The sequence below is a fragment of the Schistocerca nitens genome, chromosome 1, assembly GCF_023898315.1.
Source record: "Schistocerca nitens isolate TAMUIC-IGC-003100 chromosome 1, iqSchNite1.1, whole genome shotgun sequence".
NCBI lineage: Eukaryota > Metazoa > Arthropoda > Insecta > Orthoptera > Acrididae > Schistocerca > Schistocerca nitens.
In genome coordinates this window covers 739,409,421-739,431,432 of record NC_064614.1, presented here as the reverse complement: position 1 = coordinate 739,431,432, position 22,012 = coordinate 739,409,421, and the positions used below count along the sequence as shown (strand labels likewise).

At 40.7% G+C, this 22,012-nt stretch overlaps 1 protein-coding gene across 3 annotated transcripts in view; it reads right to left on the bottom strand.

Annotated features, from left to right (window-relative positions):
• LOC126260250 (cyclin-G-associated kinase) overlaps positions 1 to 22,012 on the bottom strand; it is a 256,668-nt gene that overhangs the window by 133,374 nt on the left and 101,282 nt on the right. For all 3 annotated transcript variants that reach the window (XM_049957574.1, XM_049957583.1, XM_049957590.1), the window contains exons 11-12: positions 19,483 to 19,682; positions 4,254 to 4,387 (exon numbers count right to left, since the gene is read on the bottom strand). In XM_049957574.1, the coding sequence (XP_049813531.1) occupies positions 4,254 to 4,387; positions 19,483 to 19,682 (334 nt within the window). The remainder of the gene's footprint in view (positions 1 to 4,253; positions 4,388 to 19,482; positions 19,683 to 22,012) is intronic.

Genomic DNA, 22,012 nt, shown 5'->3' with positions numbered 1-22,012 from the left:
TAATGATGGTACAAATGTACACCTCATGCAGATGTTTCAACGGGCTCATCTTAATGCATCCGTTAGGCATATTAATATGGTCCTAGAGGAGGCTCTGCTGTCACAGGGTATAGATCGCATTCCTGCGGTGCAAGACGAGTCTATCAATAGACACACACACACACACACACACACACACACACACACACACACAATTTAAAAATGTTAATCTAGTGGCAACAGAGACTTTTTAAACCTCATTAAAGACCAAGACTGGCAGGATGTTTATAGTGATGATAACAGACGATGAAAAAAATTCTTTCTTCAATGTATTTGTCTTGCTCTGTGAAAGTTACTTTCCATTAGAACATTTAAAACAGGATACAAGCAATAGCAGGCAATCTGGGTGGCTGACTAGTGGGATAAGGATATGACGTAGAACAAAGTGGGCATTATATCAATATGTTAGAAATACTCACAACAACCTGCAGTAGTCCATTACAAATAACATTGCAAGATGGTTAAAAATGTCATTTGGAAGGCAACAACCATGTGGAGTGCAAAGATGTAGATGCAGAATGGCTAACTCTCAGGAAAAAATTAAAAGCATATCGTCAGTAATGAAGGAAGTATCTGGCCAACAGCACAAGGTTGAGGATATAGTCAATACATAGGAAAAATGGTTTTGTTCATGATAAAATCAAACAGTGGCAACTCCAGGTAGGAATATCAACAATGTAGGAAAAGACAGATTGCTACTTGCCTTAAAGAAGACATGTTACATTATAAGCAGGCAGAATGAAAAGACATTTACATAAAGCTTTCAGCTAGAGCCTTCATCAGCAAAAGAGAAACACCAGCAAGCACACAACATGCACACATGACTGCCAATTCCAGCATCCATGATAAGCCAGATACATGTTCAGCATTTAATAACCACTTCCTGAATATAGCTAGTAAATTAAATAAAAACCTAGTATTTACAGGGAATCTTATAACACTCTTAGAAAATGACTTTCCAAGACTGCTATCTGAAATGTACTTCAGTGATAGTGACAGAGGGGAGACTGAGTCAATAATTAAATTACTGAAGACTGAGGACTCTTCTGGATATGATGGAGTACGTAGCAGAATACTTACGTGCTGTGCTCCATATATTAGCACAGGAATTAGGCACATTTGTTAACTTTTCTTTTAGGAGTTGTCAGTTTCCTGAATGATTAAAGTACTCAGTACTGAAACCACTTTACAAAAAAATGAGAAAGGTGTAATGCAGACTATTTTAGATCTATTTCTATTCAATAGCATTTTCTAAAGATATTGAAAAGGCTGCATATAAAACAGCAATTGATAATTTCAGTTCACATAATTTGCTGTCCAATGTACACTCTGGTATTAGAGGTAATTTAACAATTCAAAATACTATAGTCTCTTTTCTCTGTGAGGCACTGGATGCATCAAACAAAGCTGTGAATGCTAGGTGTCATCTTTTACTTGACTAAAGCATTTGATTGGGTTGATCACAAAATATTACCAGAAGCTACCCCATTATGGGATGAGTAGCTCACAACTGGTTTCTCTCATACTTCAAGAACACACAGCAAAAGCTCATTCTCCATACTAATCAGAAAATCTATGATACGGAATCTGACTGAGGCATGGTTAAGGGAGGTGTGTGTGAGTTTCTCTGAGTTCAATGATAGGACCAGTGCTGGTTCGACAACATTTTTCCACACAAGTGACTTATCACTTGGCGTTGCCCACCCTCTGTCCTTTTCTCCTGGCTATCACCATGTTAGTTTTCACTACTAATTATGAAACACAATGTATACAAATCTTGTTCTTGGGCACCTCTCTCAGCCTGGTGCCCCTGGCAGCTGCTACTAATTGTGATACACCCAGTATAGAAATCCACACATTGTGTACTTACTGATCCAGGATGTGGAGAGATAAGAAGTATGTTTTAACAACAAATATCATTTCATAAATAGCTGCACTACGAGAATGTAACAATGTTTTGAACCACCTGTTACACCCAATTCTAATAATCTATCATATGCTAGTGCTCAGTCCATGATGCTCTTCTGGAAAGAAGTATTTAAGAAAAACAGCCTGAAATGATTTTATAATAGGGAACATACCATCATTTTTAATACATTCAACTAGCTTGAGCAATTTTAAGCTAATGGCATAAATCCAAACTGGATGCATATTTTACAGGCCCTTGTGGTAACACATGTGGCTAAGTTCATGTTCTGAGTTTTGACCATACAAGCCACAAATCATGCTGTAAATAGCCTACAAAAAAGGTAGGCTTGTTTAATGTAACTTAATCATGAATGAGTGTCAAGACTTTGGTACTGAGTGGTAAGAATACTTGATAAACTTATTGCTACACTGTCTCTGGAGGTCTCATAGGTATGCTGCATAACTTTACTTTCATTGTTAACTGCTTTTCTGTTACAATTAATACCTCTGCTACTAACTACACTCCTGGAAATTGAAATAAGAACACCGTGAATTCATTGTCCCAAGAAGGGGAAACTTTATTGACACATTCCTGGGGTCAGATACATCACATGATCACACTGACAGAACCACAGGCATATAGACACAGGCAACAGAGCATGCACAATGTCGGCACTAGTACAGTGTATATCCACCTTTCGCAGCAATGCAGGCTGCTATTCTCCCATGGAGACGATCGTAGAGATGCTGGATGTAGTCCTGTGGAACGGCTCGCCATGCCATTTCCACCTGGCGCCTCAGTTGGACCAGCGTTCGTGCTGGACGTGCAGACCGCGTGAGACGACGCTTCATCCAGTCCCAAACATGCTCGATGGGGGACAGATCCGGAGATCTTGCTGGCCAGGGTAGTTGCCTTACACCTTCTAGAGCACGTTGGGTGGCACGGGATACATGCGGACGTGCATTGTCCTGTTGGAACAGCAAGTTCCCTTGCCGGTCTAGGAATGGTAGAACGATGGGTTCGATGACGGTTTGGATGTACCGTGCACTATTCAGTGTCCCCTCGACGATCACCAGTGGTGTACGGCCAGTGTAGGAGATCGCTCCCCACACCATGATGCCGGGTGTTGGCCCTGTGTGCCTCGGTCGTATGCAGTCCTGATTGTGGCGCTCACCTGCACGGCGCCAAACACGCATACGACCATCATTGGCACCAAGGCAGAAGCGACTCTCATCGCTGAAGACGACACGTCTCCATTCGTCCCTCCATTCACGCCTGTCGCGACACCACTGGAGGCGGGCTGCACGATGTTGGGGCGTGAGCGGAAGACGGTCTAACGGTGTGCGGGACCGTAGCCCAGCTTCATGGAGACGGTTGCGAATGGTCCTCGCCGATACCCCAGGAGCAACAGTGTCCCTAATTTGCTGGGAAGTGGCGGTGCGGTCCCCTACGGCACTGCGTAGGATCCTACGGTCTTGGCGTGCATCCGTGCGTCGCTGCGGTCCGGTCCCAGGTCGACGGGCACGTGCACCTTCCGCCGACCACTGGCGACAACATCGATGTACTGTGGAGACCTCACGCCCCACGTGTTGAGCAACTCGGCGGTACGTCTACCCGGCCTCCCGCATGCCCACTATACGCCCTCGCTCAAAGTCCGTCAACTGCACATACGGTTCACGTCCACGCTGTCGCGGCATGCTACCAGTGTTAAAGACTGCGATGGAGCTCCGTATGCCACGGCAAACTGGCTGACACTGACAGCGGCGGTGCACAAATGCTGCGCAGCTAGCGCCATTCGACGGCCAACACCGCGGTTCCTGGTGTGTCCACTGTGCCGTGCGTGTGATCATTGCTTGTACAGCCCTCTCGCAGTGTCCGGAGCAAGTATGGTGGGTCTGACACACCGGTGTCAATGTGTTCTTTTTTCCATTTCCAGGAGTGTAGATAAGTGGGGCACATGAAGACAAACTGCATTCACTATGTCACAGCTAAAATTTCAGATCTATCTGGTGGCACCAGTATACAATTTTTTTTTTTTTTTTTGTAATTATTATTTGCACTCTGGCTCTGGCTCTGGCTGTAGGTCATTTGTGTACAATAATGTCCTGTGTTAACTTTGGGCTGTAACACACAGTTTACCATTCTGTCAGTGCATAGTGTTATCTACAGATGGATTCCTATGTCTTCCAGGGAGTAGATAATACTGTACAACTCCCATTGATCATGATCTGCCACAATTAGTGATATCAGGGAGAAGACAAAATGAAAACTCTAGTAACAACTGATTGATTTTTGGATTACATACCTCATTTCAGATGGCTGAAGACCGGGGGGCATTCTTTTTACAGCAAACATTTGTGCAGCATCTTCAGGTCTCCTGAACATGTTAACAAACATTAGGAATGCACACACAAGTGTTGCTGAAGCTGCCTTTCCATCCTGTAAAATGAAATATATATTCAAGATCTGATTCGAGGATGAAAAGTGCTGATAAAACCACAAGCACTTAATTTGAATACAAATTTCTACAGTGGTGATATTTACCTAAGTTGCTATCTAATAAAACCAAAAAATACTAACATTGTTTAGCCTAGGCACAAGAAAACATCACATTCATTTACAATTAATTAATGTATAGTTTCATGGTATTAACAGAGAGATATCCTGACCTGACAGTAGCAGATACACTGTAATCAAATAATATAAAAATACATCTTTGATCTTTGCATGAAGTTTCACAATGTTGATAGAAAATGAAACTATGGACACTGGAGTATGGCATCATTTGCAAAAATCTACAAATACTGTCTTGGCATGTGATGGGATAAATGTGACAACGGACATTTAGTACATTTTGAGTCAAATCCAGCAGACAAACTAATATAGACTCCAAAAGAATTTGGCTAAAAGCAAGTGGAGTATTAACAGGTGATGACAGTGCTTGGCGAACCCAGTACACCAAAAGTGACAAATCACAACACTGTAAGTAGCACAGCAAACAATAATGGGACTTAATAATAATGAAATACAATGCACGAACATATTTTTTGACACTTTTCATCCCATTTTCTTGGTGAGTAGGCAGGCTCTTAAGTCTTATCAGAAGTATCCTGTATTGTCCAGTGGATCATGGAGGAGGGAATTTGAGGAACAGTTCTGGTATTCACCTTACAGCCAATGGAAATCTGCAAACACTCTGGTCAGAACTGCTGGTGCTGTTATCTTATTTTGGAGCACTTAGTACAGCTGTCACTATTTCTAGGAGCAAGGCAGATAGCTGTTGGGAGAGCCTTGAAATACTGCAGCAAGAAGTGCCATGACTACCTTCCAGCTCTCTACTATCATCCTGTTGTCAGACCTGGAGTCACACATCAATGCACAACTTGTTTGTGTAGGTCATGAATAATACTACTCTGTTTTGGTACGCATTGGATTTTCTCTTACACAATAAACAGTGGAAGGCTCTGTTCTGTCTGTCTTTCTACATTTTAGGTATTTAATATGACAAATTACAAGTACAAAAGAAACATGTTATAGAAGATGACAGAAAGTGCACTCTTAGTCTATCTGAGGAAGGAAGGTCTGCTTAAGCACAAGAGAAAGAACCAGATCAAAAGTTACAACTGTTTCAATGTTACATATAAGTTCTCTAAAAATCATATAGTCTTTATCCTTGCTTAATATCCTGTCTGTAAACTTACTGAAGTATTTCAATATTTCAATATGCATAAACTGCCCCTTATCAGCTTTCCAACAATATGTCAAGCAGCATAGTTCTTACAATGAAGATGAGACTTAAATGCATTCTTCTCACTAGAAAGAATGTGTTCTTTGAATCTTGTCTTAATGATCTGTCCAGTTGTTCAATGTAAAAATCATTAGCCTGTACCACAGTTTATTTTAGATATCCATGACTGTGTAATGTTTTATGTGGTTAGGTTAGGTTAGGTGCCATGTTATGTGGGCTAATGAGTTACTGGTATGAAAACTGATATTTTGCGCATGGTCTCCTTTGAAATACTCTCCTCCACAATATTGATACACTGCTTCCAACACCATTTCCAGTTCCGGAGGCAGTCATGGTACGCCCTCTGCTCGATTGTGCGAAGTGCTGTCTATGAATTTTTTTTATATATCATCCATTGTTGCAAATCTTCATCCTTTCAATGAGATTTTTAACTTTGGAAACAGAAGAAAGTCCATAGGGGCCAGGTTTGGAGAGTTCAGAGGACGAGGCAGCACAGTGATTTCATTTTTTTGTGCAATAGTCACACACCAACAGGGATGAATGTGCAGGTGCTCTATCATGATGCAAGAGTCATGAATTGTCTCGCCACATTTCAGGCAGTTTCTTTCTAACATTTTCTCGCAGGTGTCGACACACCCTGATAGTACCATCGATTATGTGTGCCCCTGTGGCACAAATTCACGATGAACTAATATTTCAAAGTCAAAGAAAGCTATCAGCATGGCTTTGACATTTGACCTGACCTGACAAGCTTTTCTGGACTTTGAGAACCTTTCCTGACCCACTGTGAAAATTGAACCTTGGTCTCAACAACATAATAGTAAACTCATGTCTCACCACCAGTTATGATTCTCTCAAGAAACATCTTGTTCTCATTTTCAATATCCAAAAGCCCTTCACAGATGGGAAGGTGAAGGTCTTTCTGGTCTTGACTCATGATTCAAGATGAACTTGGCAGCAACACAGTGCATTCCAAGACACTGTCAAGATTTCACGACATGATCCAACTGAAATGTTATATTCTTCTGCAATCTCTCTGACAGTCAGCCTTCAATTAGTATGCATAATTTTGGTGATGTTCCTGACATGAGCATCATTGGTAGACATCGAAGGGCGTCCTCAACGGGGATCATCTTTAACTTCCGTCTGGCCATTTTTAAACTGTGTGGATCATTCATAACCAGAGTACACTTAAGAACTCTCCACTGCAGGCTTCCTGCATCATCTTGTGTGTGTCTTTAGAAGTTTTCTCAAGTTTCACGCAAAATTTAATGCAGACGCATTGCTCCTTTAATTCTGCCATCTCGAAATTTGCAAACTGCGCAACACAAAATTCTACTCAATACAGTACTGAACAATAACTAACAGACATACAACAATGAAACCTTCGGCAGTTACAAATTACACACAGGCGTGTGCAGGGATGCCAACCACATTTCGCTCCAACACACCATTGTCACAAATTTACGAATGTTCTGAAATTTTTTTGTGCAGACCTCATACTAATCCTTCCACTCTGCTGTGAGAATCACATGTCAACAAATGGAAATACACACACTAATTTTTGCAATGTTCTGATAGACGTGAAATTAACTAACCATTAATAAAAAACTGGAAACTTCAGGTTGCAATATCAACAGTAAAAGGATCGATTGCTACTCACCATAAAGAAGACACAGTTGCAGACAGCCACAACAAAGAGACTGTAAAAACGTTTAGATTTCATAGCCAAAGCCATCTCTAGAAAAGAAGATAACACACACACACACACACACACACACACACACACACACACACACACACACACACACAAAACCAAGCACACATGACCTCCATCTCTGGCATCTCGGACCAAAATGCCACTGTCACATTGAGTGACCTGGAGTGAGGCAGGGATAGCAGTGTACAGGTGAGGTCAGAGGGGAGCGCTGTTTGGCAGAGTGTACAGGAACTAGATGGAAGCATGAGAAGACTGCCAAGAGCAACAGTTGGGAAAATGATGTGCAGGGAGGTAGGGCAGGGTGATCAGAAAAGGTGAGGAGTGGAGAAGAGGAAAGATGCATTGGCAGAGAGTGGTGCTGAATGAGTGAGAGGGTATATTAACAGAGAGGAGGTGACAGTGCAGAGGGGGCAGAAACTAATGGGTGGAGGGTGTGGGGGCAGTAGGTTACCAAAGATTGAGGCAGGGATAATTTTGTGAGTGGAGAATATGTAGCGAGGATGACTCCATTCCATGCAATTCAGAGAAACTGGTGGTGGAGGGTAGTATCTAGATTGCCCAGGTTGTGAAACAACCATTGAAATCTAGCATTTTACGTTCAGCTGCATCTTATGCCACAAGGTGGTCAGCAATGCTCTTGGCCACAGTTTGCCGGTGGCTGTTCATTCTGGTGGACAGCTGGTTGGTCATTGTACCAATATAAAAAGCTGTGCAATGATTGCAGCAGACCTGGTACATGACATGGCTGCTTTCACAGATGGCTCAGCCTCTGATGGGGTAAGATAAGCCTGTGACAGAATTGGAATAGGAAGTGCTGGGTGGATGGATCACAATGAGGCTTCCACAGGGATATGATTGCTGTGGCTAGGGTTGGGATTGGGAGTGGCATAGGGATGGACTTGGATGATGTGGAGGTTGTGTGGGTGACTGAACACCACTTTAGGTTGGGGAGGAAGGGTTCTGAGTAGGATAGGTAATCAAAGCCATGCTGAAGGATGTGATTCAGCTGTTCCAGTCCAGAGTGGTACTGGGTGATAAAGGAGGCACTCCTTTGTAGCTGGTTCTTGGGGGGATTAGGTATGTGAGAGGAAATGGCATGGGAGATCTCTCAGTGGAGTATCTCTGGGAGATAGTGTCTGCCTGTGAAAGCCATTGTGAGCCCTTCAAGCATAGTGGGAAAGGAAATTCTTGTCATTGCAGATATACTGTCCACAGGTGGACAGGCTGTATTGGAGAGATTTTTTGATGTGTAAGGGATAGCAGCTGTGAAATGCAGGAAGCATTGGTGGGTTTAATGTGGACAGAGGTGTGAATCGAGTTGTTGGAGAGGAGGGGTTGAAGACCCACGATGGTGGGATGCTGGGTTGAGGAGGACAAGATGAAGTGGATGGCAGGCAAGGTGTTGAGGTTGTAACGGACTGAGGATATGGTGTCTTGGCCATGAGTCCAGATCATGAAGACATCATCAATGAACCTGAACTAGACCAAAGATTTTAGGTTTTTGGGAGGCTAGGAAGGTTTCCTCCAGACGGCCCACTAACAGGTTGGCATAGCAGGGTGTCATTTTGGTGTCCTTGGCTGTGCCACAGATTTGTTTTTAAACCTCCCCTTCAAAGGGAAAGTAATTGTGTGTTAGGATGAAGTTAGTAAGGTGTACGAGGAATGAGGTTGTGAGCTTCGAGTCTGAAGGATTCAGGATAAAAAAGGGTGGAGACGATGGAGATTTGATTAAGGAAGGGATTGGTACCTTTGACGTGAGAGGCTAGATTTTAAGCAAACAGTTGAAGGTATTGGTCAATGAGGGCCAAAATTCTTTCTGTGGGGGGCAAAAAAATAACATACAATCGGGAATTCCCAGAACATCTCCCCCAAATCCATTTTCCTCTTTACCCCTATTACATCTCGCATACCCATCTTCTACATGCTACCCCAAATCCAAGAACTCAACATTTCTGGATGCTGCATTGTAACTGTTAAATGTGCTGCCCCCCTCCCCCAGCCCTGCTCCACCCCAAAAGAATTTTGGCCCTCACTGACTAACACCTCCAACTAACTGCCTGAAATCTAGTTTCCCCAAATCAAAAATACCAAGCACCTCTTCCACCAACTCTACATATCCCTATCCATTTATCTCCTGAATCCTTAGCTGCCACTGTTGATGCCACTTTCCTGTATGTCAACATCTCTCATGACAAAGGTCTTATTGCTATTGACCACTGTCTTTCCCAACATCCTTCAGCCTCCAAACCCACAACCTCATTCCACATACACCTTACGAACTTTTACACCTCTGTCCACATCAAACCGACCAACAGTATCCGCGTTTTCATAGCGCCATCTCTTACACATGAAACAGCTGCCATTCCTTACACATCAAAGAATCCCTCCCATACAGCCTGGCCACCTGGGGACTGTGTATCTGCAGTGGCAATAACTCCCTTGCCTAATATGCTGAAGGTCTCACAAAGGCTTTCACAAACAGGAACTACTCCCAGAGCTAGTCAACAGACAGATTTATCACACCATTTCCCCCACACACCCTCTATCCCCTCAAGAACCAGCTACAAAGGAGTGCCCCCTTTGTCACCTCTACCACCCTGAACTGGAACAACTGGACCACGTCCTTCATCAGGGCTTTGATTATATATCATCATGGCCTGAAATGAGAGACTTCCTCCTTAAGTGGTGTTCCATCACCTACCAAAACTCCACAACCTAGTCCACCCTTATGCTACTCCCAATCCCAACCCTTTGCCACAGGGACCAAGCGACTGTCCATCAAGATGAATGGTCACTGCCAAACTGTGGTTAAGGGTTTGGTTGACCACACTGTGGCACAACATGCAGCTGAACATAACATGCTTGATTTCAATGGCTGCTTCACAACCCGAGCCATCTGGATACTACCCTCTACATCCAGATTCCCTGATGTCAGTTTTTCCTATGAGGAGTATTTAAACCGGTTGAGGCCGTATTACGCTCTTCAGTTGTTAGAGGCTGTATTACGATCTTCAGTTGTAGGCAACTGCTCTCCGCCAGTGTAGCAGTTACCCTTACAACACATTCTCTGCTGCTGAAATTATCCCAACCTCACTATGGTAACCTACTGCCCCACACTGTCCACCACCTTCTGTCACCTCATCCCCATAGTGTGCCACCCTCTAACAACATGTCCACCAGTCTTTCTATTCTCTTCTCCTTTTCAACCCCCCCACTCTCGGCTGACCCGGCCTTGACAGTCTTTCCAGACCACCGACAACTCCATCTAGTCCCAGCATAAACTGCCATACAGCACTCTTCTCTGCCCCAACTCACACCCTACAACCCCTCTATCCCTCCCCCTTCCCCTTCCCTGCCCCACTCTAGATTGCTGCTCAACGAAACAGCTGCGGTGTAGTCCGAGCTGCTGGAGATGTCGGTCACATGTGCTTGAGATGCGCTTGCTTGTGTGACTGTGTGTGCATGTTTTCTTTTCTGAAGGTAGCTTAGGCTGAAACCTAAATGTGTAAGTCTTTTGTTGTGTCTTTCTGCAACTCAATGTGCCATCCTTATGCTAAGAAGCAAATTATCCTTTTCCTAATATTGTTCACTAATAAAATAAAGTTTTTATTTCAAACAAAAAACAGTCTCACCAAGGAAAAACAAATTCTCTGTTGCAACTGATTTTTGCCTCCAGTACTGTTTTACTTTTCTACATCTATATCTACAGGGTGAAAAGTATTTAAACTGACAAACTCTGGGAGGTTATAGGGGACATCAAAACAAATATTTTTCCCTGATGTCAGTTTTTCCTATGAGTAGTATTTAAACCGGTGGAGGCCATATTACGCTCTTCAGTTGTTAGAGGTCGTATTACGATCTTCCGTTGTTAGAAGGCTGTATTACGCTCTTCAGTTGTAGGCAACTGCTGTCCACCAGTGTTGTAGTGCATTTTCTCTGTTTAATAATGGAGCGATACACCTGGAATGAGTACACTGATATGCTTCCTGTGTACTACGCAGCGCGCCACAATGGACGAGCTGCACAGCGGGTTTATCAACAACAATATCCTAATCGCCGTATCCCACATCATGCGACCTTTGCTGCAGTGTACCAACGTCTGTGTGAGACCGGGTCATTTAGCAGGTAACCTGGACAGGGATGCCGTCGCACAGTAAGAACGCTGCAATTTGAGGAAGCTGTCTTGCAGCATGTGGAGCGGGAGCCTTCAATCAGCACTCATGCAATTGCATGTAGCATGGGGACAAATCAGACGAATGTAAGAACAGTCCTCTGAGAGCAATTGTTACATCCATTTCACTTACAGCGTGTCCACAACCTGGAACCAACTGATTATCTACCCAGAGCACAGTGTTTGCAGTGGTACCTGGGACACTGTGAAATGCATCCTACATTTCCACCCTCTGTGTTGTTTACCGATGAAGCAACGTTCGGGCATGATGGAGTCTTCAACATGCACAATTCGCATGTTTGGAGTGAGGATAACCCACATGCCACAGTTACTAGCGCTCATCAAGTGCGGTTCTTCATTAATGTGTGGGTCGGTGTTGTTGGGGACTGTTTAATTGGGCCGTATCTGCTACCTAGGCCATTAAATGGCAGGCACTATTACAATTTTCTCACCAGAGCATTGCCAGAATTGTTGGAAAACGTCCCGCTCCCTACAAGACAATGCATGTGGTTCCAATATGACAGGGCGCCGGCACATTTCAGTCATCGTGTGCGTCGATTCCTGGACCGACGGTTCCCAGAAATGTGGACTGGCAGAGGTGGTCCTGTACCATGGTATGCTCGATCCCCAGATGTCCCCTCTGGACTTTTTTGTTGGTTTAATTAATTTGTCACCAGAGAAATCTTCCTCTACCGGTTTAAATACTCCTCATTGGAAAAAATGACATTAGAGAAAAATATTTGTTTTGATGTCCCCTACAACCTCCCAGAGTTTGTCGGTTTAAATACTTTTCACCCTGTATATACAGACTCCGCAAGCCACAGTAGGGTGCGTGGTGGAGGTTATGTTGTACCACTGCTAGACATTTCCCTTCCTGTTCCACATGCACAAAGAGCAAGGGAAAAACGACTGTATGTATGTCTCCATAGTAGTCTTACTTTGTCTTATGTTTGTGGTCCTTATGCAAAATGTACATCGGTGGTGGCAGATTTGTTCTACAGTCAGCTTCAAATGCTGATGCTCTAAATATTCTCAACACTGTTTCTTCAAAAGAACTTCACCTTCCCTCCACGGATTCCCATTTTAATTCCCAAAGTGTCTCCCTAATACTTGGGTGTTGATCGAACCTGCTCATAACAAATCTAATAGCTCACCTCTGAAGTGCTTCAATGTCTTCCTTCAATCTGACCTAATGGTGATCTCAAACACTCAAGCAGTACTCCAGAATGGGTCGCACTAGTATTCTGTACCCAGCCTCCTCTACAGATGAATCACACTTTCCTAAAACTCTCCCACTAAACTGAAGTTCTTGCTACATTCCTCACATTGTCAGTGCATTTTGTATTGGTTTGTAACATGATGCTTAGATATTTAATCTTCATGACTGTGTTAAACAGCTCTACTAATTCTGTATTCTAATTTTAGAGGGTTTTTTTCCTACTCATTCATAATAATTTACATTTTTCAATGTTTTGAGCAAGCTGCCATGTATTACACCAACTAGAAATTCTAAGTCATCTTGTATAATCCTACAGCCATTCAGTGATGACACCTTCCCGTACACCACAATCACACCTATCCATTAGATCATTTATGAATATAGAGAATACGAGTGGTGCTATTAGATTTCCCTGGGGCACTCCTGACAGTACCCTTGTATGTGATAATCGCTGTTGAGGACAACATACTCATTTCTATTACTTATGAAATCCTCGAGCCACTCATGTATCTTGGAACTTATTCTGTATGCTTATATCTTTGTTAATAGTCTGTAGTGGAGAACTTGTGTCAAACACTTTTCGTAAATCTAAGAATATGGAATCTGCCGGTTGCCCTTTATCTACAGTTTACAGGATCCCATGTGAGAAAAGGGAAATTTAAGTTTTGAACAAGCAATGCTTTCCAAGACCATTCTGATTTGTGGACAGCTTTTCCGTCTCAAGGAACGTTATTATATTTGAACAAAGAATATGTTCAAGAATTCTGAGCAAATCAATGTTAAGGATATTGGTCTGCAATTTAGAGGATTATTTCTTTTACTCTTCTTATATACAAGAGTCACATGTATTTTCCTTCAGTTGCTTGGGACTTTGCACAGGGTGAGAGATTCATGATAAATGCAAGCTAAGTAAAGGGCCAATGCTGCAGAGTACTCTGTAAAACCGAATTAGGATGCTGTCCTGGCATGGAGGCTTATTTATTTTTAACTCTTTCAGTTGCTTTTATATGCCAGAGATGCTTATTACTATGTTGTCTGCAGTCAATCTGATGGTCAAACAATGGCACATTTGTATGATTCTCCTGTGTCAGCAATATCTGAAATGTAAAAATTAAAACTTTGGCTTTTGTTTTGCTCTCTTCAGCTGCCACAATACACTGATCAGTGAGTGACTGGATGGAAGACTTAGACCTGCTAAGTGATTTTACATAGGACCAGAATTTTTCACATTCTCAGCTAGATCCTTCACAAAGGCACGACAGTGGAAGCGGTATGTTTCACACATCCTCTTTTTACAGATGCACAATTCTCTACTAACTTCTGTGTGTTGTCATCTGTGCAGTCTCTTTTGAACTAAAATGCTTCAACCACAGTGGGTCTTCTCCATCTTCAATCAAGTTACTTGACACATACTTCCCACAGCCTGATTTACAACCCATTTAAACTCTGTACTTCCATCGTACTGGAACTAAATGATCTCCATTCATTATCTAAGTGGTATGCTAGTAACTGCTTATCTGCTCTTTGTAGCAAAAATACTCTCCTATTTTTCTTGACTAATTTATTAACTTTAGTAACCACCATAATCACTAATCCCCTTTTCTATAGGACACTATTAACAAGGTCAAGCCTATTCGTAGCTACAAGGTCTCAGATATTTCAGTTGCATGTAGGCCATTGAAGTAGCTGCTCACAACAGTTTTCCAAAAATGTACTCAAATGTACTTTGCAAGATGGCCTGACCATACCACCACCACCACCACCACCACCACCACCACCACCCCGTCTGAACGATGAATCCAAACGTCCCAGTCTATACATGGTAGATTAAATTTACCTCTAACTAATATCGCATATATGGGTATTTCTGTGCTACTGAGCATAGACTTCCTTTAATGTCTCTAAAACCATCATGGTAGAATATATGTGTCCAGACAACTTGACAATTGACCTCATTAAAAACAATATTTTTAACAACTGCAATGAGTGCTCCCCCTCCCATGATGTCTTTCCAATCTATGTTCCATGACTCACTAAATATTTAAAAGCTTTTTACTTCAGGCTTCATCCAGTTATTGTTCCCAAAAATAATTTAAATGCCTGTAAACCTCCTTAACATCAAAATTCTCAGAGACTTGCCTTTCATGGCCAATGATCTTAATTATTGAGTTATCCTGAAATGACTTTCAAACAGACTTTACAGCATCCATTCTGCCAGTATCTCTTCATCTACTTTCCAAACTACAAAGAAATTATCTTGCATACCTTTCTGAACTGGGATAAATGATATAGCAGAGTGGCTTAAGCACACTTCACACAGATTAAGATTTGCTGTAAGCTTACTTGCCTGCTCATGCAAAGGCTCCCTTGCAGGCTCTGTTGTCTGCAAGCAGCATGCCTTGTAAGGAGCTGTGAATATTTTCTGTGATAACTCTGGTGTTATTTTCCTTTTAAGTCCTTGTAAGATTCCTTGACTGCTACAAACACACCAATCTGGTGTCCTGCTTGGCCTCTGATGTCAGAGCTTACAAGGTGGGAACTATCAGACAACGCCTGGTAACCCTTGAGATGAAACAAAATGTCACGCGCCTGTCGGTCGACCTGCAATCTTTCTCAAGTGACTATAAAGAAATTATCTGTTAAAAAGTTCAATTCTTGCACATCTTGTACCTTCATTTGTCACTCTCATGCGTACCATTTTGTTAATGGTAATAGTTATTATGATATTTCTAGATTAAGTACAATATTGGAAGAATTTTGGGAAGTCTGCATTGAAAAATGCATGTGGTGCATGTTAGGCCATGTGTTGCTGTGTATGAAATCCATTTTACATATTGAATTATTCCTTAAACTTGGAAGGATATCACTATCACCAATTTTGAGAAAATTGATTGTATCTAAAGTGCTTCACCCCAAACTCTTGTGCCAGCAAAAAAGACAGAATGAGATATGATGTAGCTATCCTGACTGGCACATGATAGTAAGCTAAGAGTAAAGTATTTTGCCATACAATTAATATGTGAAACTTCTACTGAATATCTAGTGTGATATTTAAACAACTACTGAACTGAGAAATGCTGTGGGTTTGGAACAATGTAAGTGATGAAATAACAGTCTATTTTTATATTAAGAATGGGTATTTTCATAAACTATTGACTTGTCTTTCTGTCAGTTGCTAATTTAATAATACACTGTTTCAGGATTCTGTAACAATTTCAACAGCATTAGAATATTGGTGAGATCCATTTCGGTAAAATCTACTGTGTTTTGACAAAATAAGCAGATTTTTAATGTGACAACATTGAGACTTACATATAACTCAAAACACTACATTTCTCCAAAGAAAAATAAATGGAATAAGAAGTCTGGGGAAAAGAAATTGCTACTTCTATTGCAATTTTTGTGTAATCCTGTACACCAGTGTATTTTTAATAATTAATGATATGGACTGAAATTCGCCAATAAATTTTATTTCTATATTTCAGTTATCTAAGAAATATGGCAATGTCAGGATTTACTAACATATGAAAACAATTAACAGAGAGGAGGATTGTACTTTTTCACCACAAACGTATTTTAGTTCACCAAAGACACTAATACTCTGTTTATACCTTGATAGTTCATTGTCAGAATTATGCAAATTAAATACTTTCAAGTTTCTTAGATTGCTGATATATAAAAATAACATCCTTTGGCCAGTTTCAATCCATAACACCCATTAATAAAAATATACCGGGGTATAGGAGGCCACCGAAATTTCAACAGATGTAGCGCTTTATTTTCAGCAGACTTCTTAGTCCCTTTATTTTTCTTCAGAAAAACATTAACAATGACACATTTTGAGTAACACACGAGTTTCAACACTGCCATGTTAAAATATACTACTTCATACAAAACACAGAGTTTACAAATATTCATCTCACTAACATTCCAATGCACTTGAAATTGCAGCAGAACCCTTAAACAGTATATTAATAACTAGCAACTGAGTGAAAGACAAGTCAACAGTTTATGAAAATGCCCATTCTCAGCATAAAAATAAACTCTCATTTCTTCACATATATTATTCCAAACCCACAGTAATTCTCATTGGTGGCCCTTAAAAATTACATTATTTCACTGAAAAATCTGTAGTGGCTTGAATATCGTGTTAGATACAGAAGTTTCGCATAGTAATCATATGGAAAAATACTCTCCTCTTTTGTATTATAATTTGCCAAAATCTTGCTCCAATGTCTCAAGGACTGTTAAGAAATTGTCATTCTGGCTTCTTCATCAGCAGGTGGGTTCAGATGAAGCACTTTTCATACAATCCATTTTCTCGAGATTGGTGATAGAGAGCAATGTTCTTCCAACTTTAAAGAATAATTCAATACACTAGATACATTTCAAACGCAGCAACATATGACCTACCAAACACCGAATGCCAATTCATAGTGGTCTCTATTTCTCAATGTACATTTACCAATATTCTTGCAGTAGTTCACTTAATCTCAGAATATTACAATAACTATGACCATTATTAATGAAATAATATGCACATGAAGCTGACTAATTAAGCTACAAGATCACCAAAAACCAATTTTTTACCAAATAGTTTTTGAAAAATACTGCAGACCAATCAGCTCGCACTCCTTGTAGCTCACGCGAGTCAAGTAATCCAGCTAGCTTCCATGCCAAATCCTGCACCATGTGACAGGTTCGGCATGTGAGGTAGCTGTCACCCCTCCCTGCGAGCCGGCACTTGGGCGCACTCTCTACCAAACATATGATGAACCTTACTCCTTGTGCGATGGGCTTCAGCCACAGCCTGGATCTTTTATCATTCTCATGATGCTACATTTGAACAATCAACATCATTCCTGCACTATAAGCATTCATTATAAATGTACAGAACAATAATTCTATTATGGAGGTACATAAAGTAATTTGCTAATCTTTCTAATTAAAGTAAAAACAAGAACAAAATAATTTCATACCGTTTCAAAGGTTAACAATGATTCATCTGAGTCACGGAAGTTATCGATTGCCTAATTTCACGTTATCACTTGGTAGCCATCAGGCAGTCATCATTTGACATTACATAGGGGTAATATGCTACATAGGGGTAATATGCTGAACACTCATGCTACTGTAATGTTTTTAAGTCAAAAAATAAACTCTCAACATTTAACACCTTATCACTGCACAATGTTCCATCTACAGGTAATATATTTGGATGTTGTATGCTTTTCATTTATTTCTGCCCCTCACAAAGTCCATTCAATCGCACATTTCTTAAAGGCACCTGTCTTTGCCATTTGTTCTGCACCCCCCTCCCCGAGGTCCTGTCATATGTTTTTAGTTAGCTTCATTGATTGTCTTCGTTTACAGTGAAGAGTCACAGGCTGCGATAATCCTAATACACAATTTTTATCAATTTTATTTCATCTCAGACTGACATCTGTCACCTCTATAAAACCACAGCTAAAAGTTACTTTAAGAGTACAATGAAATTTGTGGGATTACATTTTAGATCAAAATGAATTTGGAAAGTAACCAGAAAATCCGTCATCTAGAATTACAATCTGATGCTATTATTAAGCACTAAATATAGTGATGAGCCCAAACATTATTGACCACTGCCCACCATGACACTGAATGTTGTCTGGTGGCACTGTGGGTACATGATGTATAAGTAAAATATAGAAGCAGAGTAGAGATGAATGGGAACTATATGAACCACAAATGAGGAAATTGACTGACATAAGAAATTTTGAGAAAGGAGCGATAGTTATGGCCTGGTACCTGAAAACAGCAAAGCTGGCTAGTCATTTCGGTACTACTGCCTTACATTTATGGAAAGGGGTCGAACGATGGTAAGACATGAACAGACAAAATGGTGTTTAATGTCCACGTCTCATCACAGAATGTGGAAGTCAGCAGCTCACCTGATCTGTAAAGCTGGTGGGGGTGGGGGTGGTAACGGTAACCAGTAATTTCTATTCAGACATGCTGAAAAATCAACTTTGCCCTACAATCAGGAGTAGATGATGAGACCTTGTGGGGGTATGGTAGCAGCATGACAGTGCCTGATCACATACAGCCTAAGACAGTTGAGATTATTCAGAAATGAAATTTGAATGTCTGGTACATCCTCCTCACTCACCAGACCTCGTTCCTAGTGACTCATCTGTTCGGTGCACTCAAAAGAAGCCTTGGGAGGCAGGCATTTCAGAAGTGACAAAGAGGATAAAACTGCAGTGCATGACTGGCTACACACCCCGACCAAAAGAATTCTTTCATCATGGTATCTATTCACTTCCAGGGCGGGGGAATGTGTGCGTTCAACATCACAGAAACTATGTCAAAAAATGACATGCAAGTTTTTTGTTCGTTGTTACAATTAAAAACATTTTCATTTGACTCACCCTGATAGTTATAAGTTTGGCCATTTTCCAGTAGCTACAACAAGTAAAGGTGCTATCATTATTATAGTTTTTGCTACAACTTCCATTGAATAACACCCTGAATAACTTAAATGGCCCATTGTGCCATTTTATTCAAGAATAGAACTAAATAATTCAACATTGTGAGGCAAATATTAAAAATCTAAAGATATGATGCAGCTCGTGTTTCAAGTTAACGTATACTAGGAAAAAAAAAACAATTGCATCATCAAAAATCATTTACTCACAGTGCAGTGTACAATGCACACATTCTTTGGATCCTTCTGCAGGAATGCATACATATCATTACAAAGAGTATAAAGCGCATGAAGAGGTGGTGCTCGTCTAGCACCATGTGAAGGCCAGCCGCAATCAACAACTCTTCCAGCACCCAACTTGGTCGCTGCATACGAGCGCCCAGACACATTGTAAATAGCGTAACGTCCACCTGTTGTAAATTATAAGAAATGCACATAACAACTTCCATACTTCTACATTTAATAAGTCTAGAGTTTACTACTTACCACAGTACAGTACTTTATTACATTCTTTTCTTTGAAACATTTGTAATATAATTTACACAAGTCTCTTACAGCTTACACTAAATTCTGAATGTGTGTGAATTCAACAAAGGATTCTGAGCAGTGTTGCCCACAAAAACTTGTTTAACAAGACAACCTCCAAATGTGAAATTTACAACCAAAGTAATATACATATTTATGTTTTTGGTGTTACCACTCTGGACACAGCTACATCTATCTAGAAGCAACTTACAGTCTGACCGTAATACAACACTGTTAGAGAAATTATCAGAATTACAAAATCCAAATATGTAGCACAGCTTCAACTGAAATATGAATCACATGACAGTATGATGCATTATCAAATGAAAGAATAAACCACAGACATGGTGAGTGAACTGATCTACCCTGAAGTGATAAAGTATAATGTATAATGTATGTCAACTGCCTCATAATATAGATGGCAAAAAGCAGCTGAGTGCAAAATTACAAGGAGATATTCAGGAGCCAAAATGCCAGTACCACCGATAGGGGCAAAATAAAAGGAAGAACAAATCTATTAGTATATTTCAGAACACTTAGTTCCTTCATCAAGAAGGAAAGAGCGATGGGTTTGGGAAAGAATCACAGGTCATTCAGACTCCAAGACAAGATGGATCCACTTGATGTGAGAACAAGAGAAGATAAAGATGATGAGGGAGGCATTAGAGAGAGAACAAGATTGCATGTAGTACAATGGTAAGTCCTGTGCTATCTGTGGTACACAGATGAAAGAAGGACAAAGTGTGAGGTGAAGATGGATTGAGAAAAAGGGAAATGAGAAGAGCAATAAGCAGTTCATGGAGGTACATCCGGAAGAGTGGCAGGATGCAGGAGTACATTGGTAATACTCCTAATTAATTCAACTGCCTCTTTTTTTGTTGATGACCTACTCACTTTTCTGTTTTCATCTCTCTCCTTCTCTGTATTTTCGTTTTCCCCTCCAACCTTCTCTTCTACTTACATCTTAGTTTGCAATTGCACTATTCATTCCACTATTTCCAATTTGTCCTCCTATCATCTGAGGGCACAGTGCTTACCAACGTACTATGATTCATTGCCTACTCTTGCCAAGACCTCCCCCTCCATCATTATCCCCTTGCCTTCACATCAGTCAAGCCACTCCCATTCTGGATTCTATGCTCCTCAAGACAAATAATGGCCAGCCATGCAATTGCAAACATGAGGTTCACTGTAAAAGAAATTATGCTTTTTAAAGTACTGTTTTCTAATGAGCTTCATAATTCAGGCAAGATCTTACCTTCACAGTCCCAAATGTTACCGAATTAACCAAATGTTAAAACTGACATCTATGTAAGAAATCCATTTTTATTTGATTATTTTTTGCTAGATGTGAAGAGAAAAAAGAAATGTTCCTAGCTTGAATTGAGATAGACAAAGATGAGACCTCAGACAGTATGTTTCACTTGCAGTTTTTGGTAAAATATTAAAATAATTTGTATATGTAATGATTCACAATATTTTGTTGCTTTTATTTTATTTGGCAGGTAATATATTTTTTTAATATGTTTGTTTGTGTGGCCATCATCTGCAGCAGCTGTTAAAATCTGTTACTATAGGTTGTCCGTCCTTAGCTGACTGCAATTTAATTAAAAAGAATTACACCAGATGCATTTCACTTTTATTTATAAAGCATCTTCCATGGTTATTCTGCAAATTGGATACATACGTTTGTACACTTTTTGTTGTTTTAGGTTAAAAAAAGCATTTTGTTAATAATGTTGGTGTGAAAGTTACTTATGGTGCTTCTTTACGTATTGTGCTCCTTTCATCCTTGCTAGCAGGGGTTGGCATCAAAAGACTGTTTCACATTCACATTTGGCAGTTTTTGCCATTCTGCAGTATTTGTTGTGCTGCATTAGTAGTTTCACAGGTTGGCAACAATCACAACACGAACAAAAACAAATGAACAAACATAAACACTGTTGCAGTGTGGAATGAGAAACAGTTTCAGAAAGTGAAACGTGAATGATGCAGCACAAGAAATACTGTAGAATGGCAAAAACTGCCAAGAGCAAATGTAAAATGAAGTCTTTCGACGCCGACTGCTGTTAGCAAGGAGGGAAGCAGCAGAGTATGTAGAGAAACACTGCAAGTAACTTGCACACCAACATTATAAGCAGAATGCTGTTTTTAACCTTTCTGGAAAATATTCATGACATGAAAAAACAACAAGAATGGAGATTTAATATGCCAA